The sequence below is a fragment of the Balaenoptera physalus genome (assembly GCF_965194825.1).
Source record: "Balaenoptera physalus genome assembly, chromosome: X".
Lineage (NCBI taxonomy): Eukaryota > Metazoa > Chordata > Mammalia > Artiodactyla > Balaenopteridae > Balaenoptera > Balaenoptera physalus.
In genome coordinates, this window is record NC_138903.1 from 85,646,311 (window position 1) to 85,660,488 (window position 14,178).

The following is a 14,178-nucleotide window of genomic DNA, read 5'->3' on the forward strand; positions in this document are numbered from 1 at the left end:
TCATCTGCATTAAACTTAGTAAATCGCCACTTCTTGGAGATGTGGATCTTCTGGCAGCCAGGGAACTTGAACTTGGCCCCGCACAGGGCCTCAAACACGTGCTCCTCGCTCTGCAGCTTGGTGCGGATGGACATTATGACTTGGCCAATGTGGACCCTGGCCACTGTGCCCTGGGGCTTTCCAAAGGCACCGCGTATACCTGTCTGGAGCCTAGATTGGGGGCAGCATGCCGGTCACGAATGTCCACTGGAAAGGGCTGTCTCCAGGGTCCCTTAGGGCAACGCATACAGGCAACAGGCTGCATACATTACTGAGGAGGCTGCTGCTTGCAGCCATTGCACACCTGGCCCCCACGGGGAAAAGAGCAGGGTTGGTTTAATTGGCTGCAGACTGACTTGGGTTTTAATACTGTCACTTCCTCAATGTGTTCAGAATGAACTATAGCAGGGTAAAGGTGGAAAAAGGGAGATAGGTTAGGAGGTTCTTACAGAAATCTAGGGAAGAGGTGATGTGATGGTGACTTGAACCAGATCTTTGCTTGAAGAAGATGACTTTGGCAATGAGGAGAGAATGGTGGCAGAGGTAATTATTAGGAGGCTACTGCCAGTGATTAGACTCTAAACTGGAATGGTTTGTGCGGGAATGAAGAAGAAACTGCAGAAAGATCACCATGGAACTTGACAACTGTTTTGGCTGTAGGGAATGAGGAGAGGGAGGAGACCAAGGAGACACGGAAGTCTTAAAATTGGATGGTACCATTACCATAAACATGACCCTTTTTTTGAAAGTCTGTCCTAACCCTCTGTGACAACCCTTGGTGCTCATGTAGTGTTTCCACTGGGTTATTAATTATATACCCGCTTTTTCCTACTCTATTTTCCCTCCTATTACCCACCTAGAGAGCTGAGAGAACAGCTCTGATTCTTACAATTGTGGCAGTAGTAAGATATAATTAGGAATGAAGAATTATGAAAGACCAAAGAATCTAAATTTGTATATAGTTTGTATATGAAGAATAACCAGCTGCTGGAAGAACATTAGTGTATATTGGTCAAAATGAATTTAGTAGGTGACACATAAGACGTGTTAGGGAAGGACTTTGGTTGCCGGGGGAATGCTCTTCGGGATGATGCTTGACCCCCTGGTAATGATGGCAAAAGGCAGTTACCCAAAGGAAAATGAAACTGATGGGGCTTGGGGCATATCTGTGAATTTGAGGTTACCATGAACTGTTTCAATTCAGTAGTTCAACCCTAATATCCTACAGCTTAATTATACCACCTGAAGAGGTCATATGTTGACTAAGAGTTAGTATCTAGTGACAACCAGATCTGTGGTCCGTGGGCGAGTCACTTAGCCTCTTCAAGCTTCAGTTTCACCATTTGTAAATTGAGAGGTTTTGACCAGATTATCTCAAATTTCATCCAATTTAATAGTGTCTAACTCCATACTGTGGGATTTAATATGGAAAAAAATATGTTAATTTCAAGAAAAAAAGAGAGTGGAGGTGGGAGAAGAGGAGAAAACTCAAGTCTCTTCCCATAAGACAAGGTGGAACTATTGCTAGCAATGCTTTTTTGTTGTTGTTTTTTCTGTCCCCCATGATTAAACTATCAACATATATTCAATTGAGATACAGACTTAAGGCATGCGAGACATATGTGTACCTTAACTTAGAGAATTTGACTAAAATCTTATTTTCCCCAAATTTACATATTCACTTTGAAGATTTATATGTTTCCAATCTTGAGTTTATAACCCCAAAGGATGGGAAGAAAAGAAAAGCAGGGGTTGCTTGAAGAACTGTATAATCTGTCTAATAAATAACACAGGTGGACAAGTACATATCTGGATGGTAGCAGGGTAGTTGAGGCACTTTTGAGACTTTGACATTTCTCACTCTGATTTTACGTGACAGGAAATCATGAAGCTTGTCACTGTGCATAGAACAGTTTTCTGTATCCCACTGGGAAAATTAAAGAGAAAATACCAGGTAGAGATAGTCCTAGGGTGAACTGATCTCTCTTAAAAAGGCTTCAGTTCTGATATAAGTAATCCCCCTTCTTTTCTTTTTTCTAGGCAGTAAAGATTGATTGGGGTTTGTGTCAGCAGGATGTGATGAAGACATAGTACAAAGATGTAGAAGTGTAGATCCCTGAGGGAATAGATCGATTAAAAGTAGAAAAAGAACTACACATATAATAGTATATTTGTCCCAACTGATGGAGGGGAGGATGATCTTTAACAGCATTTAGTTGGTGATATTTGAAGACAGTTTTATGAGATCCTGTGACGAAATAATTCTCACTTAAAACTCTTAATGGAATTCTCCCCACCAGTGATACGACCATATTTTTCTTAGTTAAAAGGGATGTGAGCATGCATGATGTACATCATTCAGCTTCTGTTGTAGGAAATAAACATACAGGTTGTGGCAGAAGGGTTAATTTCAGTTCCTAACAGGCGATTTAAAAAAATATGGTTCTTTCCTAATCACATCTCTTAACTAGCACTACAACATATTTCAACATATTTATAATATAATAATAACTGCTTTCATGCTGACTGTATGTTATTGTAAGATCTTGAAGTATCTTCTGAATCCTGGAAGATTACTAAATTGTTAACTGTTACTTTGCTTACTTTAATATTGCTTTATTACTCCAGTATTGTTTGTACTCTACGTGGTAGTTTTTATTAACCACTGTATTTTATTAACTAGAGTATACCATTTCCAATGATTCTCAACATTAGAAGTAGAAAACCACATGCAAAAAAAAAGGAAGTGTTGGGGTTTTTGAGAAATGGGCATATATTAACAGAATCAGTAAGTTCAATGTTATCTAGAATATTTATAAGGTGTTCATTAAATTATCTATCAGATGCAACTGAGTTCTAGACTGAGCTGTTTCATTATATGTCATTACTATTAAATGTGACATTTTTCCTGTTGTTCATGTTTTTAAAAGTTTTATGTATCTCAAAAATATGATTATTCATTCTAAAACTTTGAAAAATCTTGAAAGGGCTTATGACTTTTTTATGTCTGTTCTCACGTTTGAGCACTGTGGTAGTGATGTCTGATCCAAATCTGACTTTGGAAACTTGGGAGTCATCTTCAAAAACGAAGAGACACCCCCTTCACCAAACCTTCATTTTTAATCCTTAATAAGTTGTTTTTTTCTTTTGTAAAGAATGTGTTTATAGATTTAAAGTTTCTAATTCTCTTTGAAGAGTTATAGTTGATAAAATAAAAAATGAGAATCATTCAATTATTTTCTTGTTTGATCTATGAATTTCTCTTATCTGACAGGTATTTCTTTTTTTTTTTTTCCTTTTTGGTTTTAATAGAACATTCAAATAAAAACTTTGGCAGATGATGTGGTAAGGTGGACTTAGTAGCATGTTATTACCTTACTTATGCATGTTGCCTTTTTATTAAAGTGGGTGGACATTAAAGCATTGATATATGTAAAGTTATAAAAAGTCTAGATGTTTACAAAGTACAGTAGATGGAAGAATTGTCAGTAGAGTGGCTTTTCTTTTTTTTGATATACACATAAGCAATTGTATGTGTTCTCAAAATAATTTTGATATTACCATCCTGATATATACCTTAGCCAATTAAAAAAAATCTGTATAAATCTAACTCTGGAAAACACAAATATTTCCTTTCTCAATAGCCATGTAAATTGACTCTGAATATGTTAAGCATTAATATTAACAGTAAAGGAAATTAATTTAAAATGGAAAGGAAGTTAAGTTCATTATGTTAGAAATGTGGTATTACATTTAAAATCCTCAAATATTTTTGATCTGAGTCTATCATAGTAAAACTTATTAAAAGTTATGGGCTTAAAATTTAAATGTGCCCTTTTATAGCTAAACTTTTAAAATATGGTATTTTAAGTATTTTTTCTTTGTGAAATTACCTGTCTACAAATAATGTAGAATATCGTTCATGATTTAAGGAAGTGAAAGTATGTGGCTTAACTTTATTTTCTTATCAAGATATAGCTGAAAGCAAAAGCCAGTTTTCTAGATTGAAGTGAAGGGCATAGTGGAAGATCAAATATATATGTAAATAATGCTACTCAGTAAAAAAGCCAACACTGCAAAAGTAAATATTAAGTGATATGAAGGGAAGGGAACAAAGATATGTTGATTTAATGGTCGATTGCATATTTAAATGCTTTTGTGTCCACCATATCTTTTAGTGAAATTTGACTCTTGGCTATGTACTCAGCTTATTTGGGATTGCTTAATGTTTTTTCTTGAGTTGTTTGAGTTATATTACATATCTAATCTAACTTAATTTTCCTCAAAGACATTCAAATTTAAAAGAAAATATGAAAGTATAGAAGGTGATTCGAAGAAATGAATCTTTATGTGAACACTGGGCTACCAGGGACTCGTGAATTTAGCGAGTCACTTTTTCTGCGAAATGAGAGAGTCGGCCTAGATGATTTTTCAAGTTTCTTCCCAGCTCTAAAATATTATGATTTACATAATCTCTTTGTAAGCAACCATGTACTAAGATCATTTTTGGAATCCTAAATAAGCTACTTAAAACTGCTCATATTTCTTTCAAAGTACACCTTTTAGAAAAAAAGTGTTCTTTGAATCGAAATAAAAAGTATGTTCTTTTAATGGGGGGTCAACAGAAGTCGACATAATTGTGGTAAGAACTTCTGTGATGCTTTTTGTACTGTTGAAGTGATTTATAAGGACTTGGTAACGTGGCAGTGACGAGGCACTGTCCTGATATCTAACATATCTGCTTGTTTAACGTGAGCTGACAGTATGCATGTGCTTCCTAACAGAAACCAGAATAAAACTGAGTTGTGTTCAGTTTTATGGTCCTTACTAATTTTTGATGTCCAGTGTTCTGTGGTTGAAAACAGAATGGCCTGTTTACATGCAAGTGGAGTCGTTAACTCACTTTATGTGAAATCGCAAGCTAATCATTAGAGATTGTACATGGAATCAATGGTTCCAAGTCAATATCCATAAAATAGCAAGTTCTTCATAGTAGTATTTGTAGGAATAAGATATTTCTGTTTATGTTATATTTCCAGGACAAAAAGGTAATGTTTTTAATTTTGTTGTGCTTCCTTGTTTGTCCCACTTTTTAGGGAAGAAAAAGGTGTGTGTAATAATAATAATAGTAATAGTAACAACAACAACAATAGTAATAAATAGTAGCTAAGTACACTAAACATATAACTTATTTAAATCTCACAATAACTGTTTCTTTCTTGCTTTCTCTGTCTCCCCTTCCTCCCTCCCTCCCTTCCTTCCTTCCCTCCTTCCTTCCTCCTGCATACATTAATTTGTTATCCCTATTTTAGAGATGAGGAAACAGTCATAGAGAGACCAAGTAATTTGCACAGGGTAACTGACCTAGTAAATTGCAGATTCAAATCTAGGTAGTCTGGCTCCAGAGTCCATGCTCTTAACCATTATATTCTACTACTACACTGCCAAAGTATTAATAGATACTTGTCACAATTATTTTGGCGCTTTGAAGAAGAGAAACGTTACTATAATTTCCCCCTTAGAATTGGATGTTCTTTTCTTTTCTTTCTTTTTTTTTTCTCATAGTTTGAAAGTTGCCGCCAAAGACACGTTCTCTCTCAAACCACCACACGACTTTGAGGCCGGACTTTTCTGACCTAGTTACTGTGCAGAACAGAAATGACAAGGGACTAAGTTTTACTTTTGAGGAATACTTTTCACTCCCTAGATTTCTGCGGCTGCAGAGCTACTTCAAGGTTTCAAAATAGTACAATCTCTAACTGGAGCTTGCTGCTTAAAATAACATTTTGTCAAAAGACAATAATGATATATATTATCCTAAGTGCTATTTTGATGTTTCAGTTCTTCATGTTCGTTCGTGATTCTTGATCTCCTCCTTAGGGCTTCTTGTTTTTTTCTGTTTGCAGCGTGACCGAATTACAAGTTTTAGAAAATCTACTGTCAAAAAAGAAAAACCTCTTATCCAACATCCTATTGATTCTCAAGTTGCGATGAGTGAGTTTCCAGCGGCTCAGCCATTATATGATGAACGATCTTTGAATTTGTCCGAAAAGGAAGTACTGGATCTCTTTGAAAAAATGATGGTAAGTTAGATCCCCTGATTTTGTTGTAATTTTAAAATGCATGTGCCCAGAATAGCACTGGGTTTTAAGTAGGGCTGTTTGTATGGACTGTGTTTATATCACATAAAGGAGAGACCAGAAACTTGTTGATACAACAGAACTGTTTTCGAAAGCATCTGTCTTTTTAAGCTATAATATGTCTGTCTCTTCCACTATGAGCTCCTAAAAGCAGGGGCTGTCTTACTTATTTTTGTTCTCTAGTATTCAGTAGTCTGTGGCACACTGAATCAATTTTTTAACTACCTAATTTGTGTTTCTGTTTCTATAAAGCAAAACAGGCCTAAGTCCACTTTTCTGAAAACAATATAAAGTATCTTGTTAGGTATATGAAATAGAGTTGGGAGGACAGAGTGTAAAAAAACAAAACAAAACAAAACAGTAGAGGGGACAGAAGAAATTCCTCCAAGTTTGTTCTATTATCAACAGTCATACCATCTATATTTTCTAGCACACTTCTTATATTTTATAGCTTGTGATCTAGATTATTTCTTATATTAGATAATAAATATAATATTTTGATTATTCAGCAGTTTATACCAAGAGAGGGGAGAGATGAGGCATTGGGCCATCTTGGATTGGTTTGCTTGATCAGAGAAGTGGAGATCCTGATTCATGATTCATTAATTTCTAATTCTGTCCCACTTATCATGGCAGGTTTTTTTTTGTGAATCTCTATTCATTTTGAGTTAAGGTCTAGCCAGAGCTGGCATCCAGCTTTTCCCTTGTCACAAGTCCTAACATTCCCACTCTCTTCAGCCCTTCCTCCTAGTACTATGGTATACCCTCTTTCCTGCTGCTCCTTCTATGTCAAATTCTTTGAACCATCTTTCAACAACCCTTTCTCTTGTAAAGTCTATTATCTGCTGACCAGCCATGATGATGATAGCATCTGGCTATCCTTTTGACCCTTCCCTTGCTATTCGTTTTGGTGATTTCAGCTATTACATTGATAACCTTGGCATCGCATTGTTGCCCTTAGTTCCTTGGTTTCCTGAACTCTGACCTTTGCGTCCATGTATTTAGCTAATTATAGGCATGACTACACCTTGGACTGTGTCACTCTTTGGAATGATTCCACCTCTGCGATCTATAGCTCTGAAACTCTTCTCGGAAGCTAAACAACCTATATTACCTTTTCCAGGCCCTTAATTTTACAGGGCATGTTTGTGTAGTGGTTAAGAGCTTGGACTTTGGGGTCATTCAGCCTTGAGGCTGAGTTCTGGCTCTGCCATTAATCACATTACCCTGTGAAGGTGATACCTCCTCTCTACACTTTATTTTCCATAACTGTAACAAAGGTATAAGAGGGTCTACTTCATATGGTTATTTTTAGGATTAAAGGAGATGATATTCCTAGAATAGTGCCTGGCATAAAACTTTCTGTAAAAATAATTTTATAAATGTTTGTTGCATTTCCTTCCTTTAGCAAATAAAGCTCTGTTCTTTCTGCAGTTGCCCCTCAATTTGAAACTCAGTTGTCTTATCTTAATCACCCCAAACCAACAACGACAGAAACAAACATTCTTTGACATTAATCAAACTTTTAAATCGTTTTTTAAACTCTTCTTCTCTTTACTCAAACTTCATTCAAATGATACTTACTCCTTTAATCAGCTGACCAATCGATTACTAATTTTTGCAGTAGTGAAATAGTTCTTTTAGTTTATCAGTGGCATTGCCACCCTCCGGTTCACTTTAGCGCAACACTTACGGGCCTTCTTCCACGCCATTCATTTTCTCAGTCACTTCGAATTGCTTTCCAAGTCCCATTGGTTCTGCTTTTGCAATGACTTTTACGTCTGTTTCCTCAGTTGTCCTCCAGATGCTCTTGCCCTACTTTAGGCAGTATCCCTCTCTGGCTTTTTCTCGTGGGCTACGAAAGTAGCCTCCTATCTGGTCTTCCTCCTGTCCTCCAGGTTTTGCCTGTTCTAATCCAGTGGTGCTCTATTCATGATTCTGAAACAGATTCCTTTTCCAAAGCCCCAAGTAGGCCCTTCTGTTTTCACACAGTCATCTTATATGCCCCTACTCCATTCCCTCCACTGTGCTTCTCGATGCTTCTCGATAAAGGCATTTCACACCTTTACTTTGCTGCTCAGTCCTCAGAACTCTTACCCATCTTTATGCTCTGCTGATGAGCTTACTGCGTAATTTACTGAGTAAACTGAAGTGATCAGAAGGGAACTTCCACAGACTCTCACCACCACATCTACCTAAGTTTGAGTATCTGCAGTCTTGCTACCTGTCACCACCATAGATGAAGTTTTCATCTTCCAGTCCTTCCATTTGTGTACAAGATTCAATTCCTTTAGACCTACTTACTCAAGGACATTGCTCCAATCATTTTCTCCTCTCTCTTCTGCCCTTCCCAGCAGCATACAAATGTGCTATCTCACTTTACAACTTTTTCATGACCTTATCTCCCTTGCCTGCTACCGCTGTATTTTTACTCTCCTTTGAAGGAAGACACCTCCTAATAATTTTGTTTATATTCACTTCTTCTGATTTCTCTCTTCTTACTTTCTGTCTTAAACTCACTCTAGCCAGGCTTCCATCCCACCATTCCATCAAAATGGCTCTTATCAGTGTCACCAGAGATCTTTATGCTGCTGAGTCCCATGTTCAGTTTTCAGTTCTCATCTTAACTGACCTATCAGCAGCAGGTGATGCATTTGGTCATAAATCGCCCCCTGCTCCCCCTTTATTTGGTTTTCCTCCTGTCTCTTTGGCTGCTGCTTTTTAGTCTTCTTTGCTGATTCCTTTTTATGTCCTCAACCTTTAAATGTTGGAGAGGCCCAGGGATCAGTCCTTGGACATGTTCTCTTCTCTATCTACACTATCTTCTTTTGTGATTGCAACCAGTACTATGGCTTTACATTCCATTGGTATGCTCACAATTCTCAAATTTATCTACAGCTTAGTCCTCGTATCTGAACTCCAGACTCTCATAATCAAACTTCATAATCGACATCTCTCTCTGATTGGTCAGTAGACTTCTCAAAAGTAACATATCCAAAACCAAACTGTTGATATTCCCCTCCAAACCTGCTCCTCCCAATGTTTCCCCCTTCTCAGTTGATGGTATATACATCTGTTCAGTTACTCAGGCCTAAAACTTTGGAATTGTCTTTGTCTGCTCTCTCTTTCTCACATTCCGCATTCAATTGACTAGGAAACCCATGCACTCTTTCTTCAAAGTACGGTACTTACAAGAGCTGACCATTTCTTACCACCTTCACTGGTCCCATACTGGTTGAAGCCTCACCTAGGCTGCTACAATAGTGGTAGAACTATTAGGACTAACACAGTTCCTCATTGGTCTCCCTGCTTCCACCATGACCCTCTGCAGTATATTCTCAACACAGAAACATTACCCTTTTAAAACCTGAACAATGTCATGTCACTTGGGTTCTCAAATCTCTACTATGGCTTCTTATTTCCCTCAGGGTACAAAAGCCAGTATCCTTATAAGAGCCTGTAAGGCTCCGTATGATCTGATCCCCACCTTACCTCTTTGATATCTTCTTCTACTACCCTCTTCATTTGCTTCAGTGACACACACATGCCTTTTACATGATGATAGCTGTAAGCAAAAATGATTCCTGGCACTTATAAAGTTTTTCAATTTGTGTACAGCATTTACTGTTTTCAAACCTTTTACAATGTTTCCGTTTTGTGGTTTGAATTTTAATTCTTATGTTTCATCAACAAATTACCCCTTTCCTCTTTAAATGTGTTATGTTTTTAAAAAGATTTGCTTGTGGATTCATAAATGTGACTTAAAGAAAGGTACAACTTGGTGCCACATTTTCCCCAATGAGAATTTTTCCTTCCATGGGAATGTTGGAAAAGGAAATCAGACAATTATGATTTGCTTAAAAGTAACAACAAAAGATCAATAAAAAACTTTTTATGGGTTGTATCTCTTCTTTGAGAGAAGTCTACTTGTACATTGAACATTTTGCATTTTCTTTCTTATCTTTAGTTTGTCTGTAATCAGGTTAAGTGAACAAGTTATTTTACGAATTTTCACAGCTTTCATTTACTGTGCACCCTTGGGCCCAGCATGTAACTGAACAGTTTACATGTATTATTTAAGCTGATCTTTGTGACAGTGCTGCAAAGTAGGCAACATACTTATACTCCATTTTTCAGATAAGGAAATTAAAGCTTAGAGAGAGGCTAAAGAAATTGGTTCTGTAACTTGCCTTAGCTAATAAGAGGCTGAGCTCGAGCTTAAATTTAAGTACATAAAAATCTAAAAAATTGGCATTTTGGTAATCTCTATCTTTAATAATATTTTATTTAAGCTAAATGTAAAATTAATACACTTTCTTTGCACGCATACTGAGTGGAAGTAGAAGGCAACTCAGAGGTACATTGCCTCGCAGGTAAAGCGAGATGGATGGATTGTTTCCTATTGATGACAGAAGGTTGTCTTTTTCCAAGTTATTGCTTTTTACAGAGCATCGATTGAAAAGAAAGAGGCCCACAATTTAGTTTTGGAAAACTGTTCAAATGCCATCTTCAAAGTTGATTGGGAGAAGACACTTAAGTCGTCAGAAGTAGATTTCCAGATATGAAATTTCCCTTTTTTATTTCAATCTTTGTAGGCATCCTTCCATGTACAAATAATGTAATAGATGTACTTGTCCTACTTGATGGCTATTGTGACAGTCTTGTCTCTCTTGATTCTCATCCTTCATTGTGCTATTCCTGTTTTCAGACTTTTTACACTTTAGAGTACTACAAATGTTTAGACCATTGGGCCTAAACACCTTGTATGTGTTTTAGGATAGCATACCTTGAGGAGTGAAACATTTAAAATAATTACATAAAATAGCACAACATTATAGACAGTAACAGAGTATGAGACGCTTGACAAGAAATATATTACGTTAAAATTGCTAATATAATTTATTATTTGGAATTTCTGGGGGATGATATATTTTGGTGAAACTTTTGGTGAAAGGCTTAAGTAATGAAAGGCAATATTCAAATAAATCCTCTATTACTCTGATAATTGAAACTCTTGTTATGTCCGAGGATCATATTTGTCAACAGAAGTTCTCTCTGTACAGGTTTGTAGATGTAGATAATAGGGGAATGTTGGGCTCAATCTGAAATTACTACAGATTTTTTAAAAAGTATTAATTCTTTTATTTGATTACTGTAACTTGTATTTAACTACTAATAGCTCATTTTAAACATCACTTGACACATTATAGCCAAGTAAAATCCTGGAACGAGTCCAGTTAACTGAAAGATCTGAATGGTTAGGTTTTACTTTACTAGTGAGGTAGTAGATTACTAACGTTCCATTGACACTGACATCTGTTCTACGCATTGATATGCCACTTTTCATATTGTGGCTGCTCAAGGAAACAAGTATAGACAGATCTTCTGAGTAAGGGTATCCATGGCTATTGCTGGCAGATGTAAAGCTCCAAATTTGAAACTTTTAGATGATTGCTTTTTTCATGGAGCGCACGCTATTTATTATCAGCATGTCTTCAGTAGTTTGTAAAACTGGATTTCGTACTTGGAGTGTGGTCATTGCCTATTAATTGAAAATTAGAAAGTGGTTCTTTTATTAAAACTTTCAGGAGTGGAAAATAAACCCTCACTCGTTTTTATATGATTTTTATAATTACCTGCATGGGGTAAACTATACTTGGCTCTTTAAGATTCCTGTTCCCCTTTTCTGCCCAGTCGTGTTTTCAAATCTTCCACAAGTGGGTAAAGGTAGTAGGACCAAGACAACAATACTGCTTCCACATTTTGGGGAGGGTAACTTTAAAAGATGACTGAACTATTGTAATATTACATATCACCTTTAACTCCAAATTCAAATTTGAATGAGGTTCGTATTTATCATCTTTTTCATGTTAATCAGAGACATTTTGTATTGTCTCTAATTAGGACTGGTGAAATATCTTCTCCCTTACACTTTAAATATAAGGAAATTAATAATGCTGTAATTGAATAACTATTCAACATGTTAAGGTATCATAGCCTTTGAGCTTACTGAGAATAACTGAACTGGTCTTTGTACATTGAGAATACTGCTTAAGGACTATTAAATGTTTAATAGCGATAGCTCATTTTTGAATAATGCAATTAGAGCAAGGAGAGAAATGTGTCTGGACACTGTCCATTTCCTTTTGAATATTATTTCCCTTTTGTATGCAACTGTTCTAAAACTGTTTTTTTTTTTTTTGCTTAGGGGATAGGGGATTTCCATTTTAAGCTTAAAAAAATAAACATACAGAGATGGCTTGGAAGTTCAAGTTGGAATTTAATTTCTTTTACCTAGTACAGGATCTATTGAGTGGAAGTCCAGCTGGCGTTGGTCACATTAGAGTCCTACAGATATGTCAGTAAGGACTGTGTTTTAATATAGGTAATTAAATAGTTTAATTGTATACAAAAGATGAGGCTAGTGACGATTAATGATTTATGATTTATGATTAATTTCTAGGCACACTTTATTTCAACTTCCGTTATTAAAGGCAATGTTTAATATATGATTCCACATGCAAATGTGATGTTTTATACTTTTTTTCTGTTCAGCAATTTACATGAATGTATTTCGCATTTTGGGCATAATGTAATGATTGTACAGTCATATGCAGTAAATATTAAATTATCTGCCCCATATTCCATCTGGTAGAACTCATAAATAATCCCAAAGCTTTTCATTTTGTTCTCACACTTTTGCCTTTCATCAGTTTTGAGAGCCTGTTTGACTTTGGACCCCAGGTGCTGTCCTTGTTTTCCCCTGACTGCTGTCATGGGTTTCTTTCTCACCCAACATCAGTCTTTTAGGAGTTGGTTAGCTTGGATGAGAACCTTTTAGTGCTCTCAGCATAAGTAATTTTAATTAAAGGTTAAGTTACTGTAAAATAAGTTATTGGTAACATAGGTCTTAAAATCTATAATAAGGCATGGAAATAATTTTCAGGAATGGCTAGATCCTTAGAAATTATCTAGATAGCCTACTTTCCATTTTGTACATTTATATTTCCAATATCCTTACTCTGTATCATTGGACTGAGAGAACATCAGCATCATTTCTAGTCATTTTATTTTCTTACACACACTCCCAAGTAAAGCATATAAAGGAGGAGCAAAACTTACCCTGTAAACAGGTCTCAAAGTTAACTAAATCTGGGTCACTTTTAAATTTCCTTCCCAAATATAATTCTCACCAAAAGTTCACAAATGAGGGAGTAGTAGGATAGAAGTCCCAGGAAGAGGAATTAAGGGAACTAGGTTTGGAAATTTACTCTGATTGTAGCTGATAAACTTCACAATTCACTGATTCTGTTCTTGATTTGTACATAGACATGTTTCCTAAGGTATTTTTTCTGTTTGAAAAGTTCCACTAGTGTTTTTGGCCATGAAGGCATTTTCACGACTGTGTTTTGATATGTGCAGTGTGCCAGGTCGTGTGCTACATGCTGCAGGTACACAGATAAATCCAGTTCCTCCCTTGCCCCCAGAGAGCTCAGAATTTAGTCAGGGAGGCAAGCAAGTAAACACAGGATTTCCATGGTAGTAGGACAGCTGTGAATAGGCTGCTGTGAGTACTTAAGCCAGCACAGGGGCTCAGGGAGGAAACAGAGAAGATCTGAATATACTACGAAACCCAGTGTCACTTCTGAATTTTCAGTCTTTATTTTTTGACATTAAAGTGTTCGCAAAGTTTGAATGACTTAGTTCATCAAAGTCCAATGCCTTCTATATGCCAGGTGCTGTTCTAAGTTCTGAGGGGAGAGAGAGAGAGAGAGAGCAACTCAAGGAAAATCCCTGCTGTCAAGGATAGAGGTGATATAGCAGAACGTAAGGTGTAATTGTTGGAAAACAAAAAAGAAAAAGCAAAGACATATTTCTGTGTCATGGAGAAGTTTATTTGACAACTCTCTACTGAATGCCAGATACTTTGTTAGGTGCAGGGGAGCATAAAGATGACAAAGACACTATCCCTGCCTCTAGGTTTTTATTTTGTATGACT

General features: G+C 36.4%; 1 protein-coding gene across 7 annotated transcripts in view; it reads left to right on the plus strand.

The window, feature by feature from the left end:
- The window catches only part of DIAPH2 (diaphanous related formin 2), an 865,471-nt gene that overhangs the window by 59,509 nt on the left and 791,784 nt on the right, over window positions 1-14,178 (plus strand). For 6 of the 7 annotated variants that reach the window (XM_082447366.1, XM_082447367.1, XM_082447362.1 and 3 more), the window contains exons 2-3: window positions 3,352-3,384; window positions 5,946-6,122. In XM_082447366.1, coding sequence (XP_082303492.1) covers window positions 3,352-3,384; window positions 5,946-6,122 — 210 coding nt within the window. The remainder of the gene's footprint in view (window positions 1-3,351; window positions 3,385-5,945; window positions 6,123-14,178) is intronic. The other variant, XM_082447365.1, reaches the window with a different exon arrangement.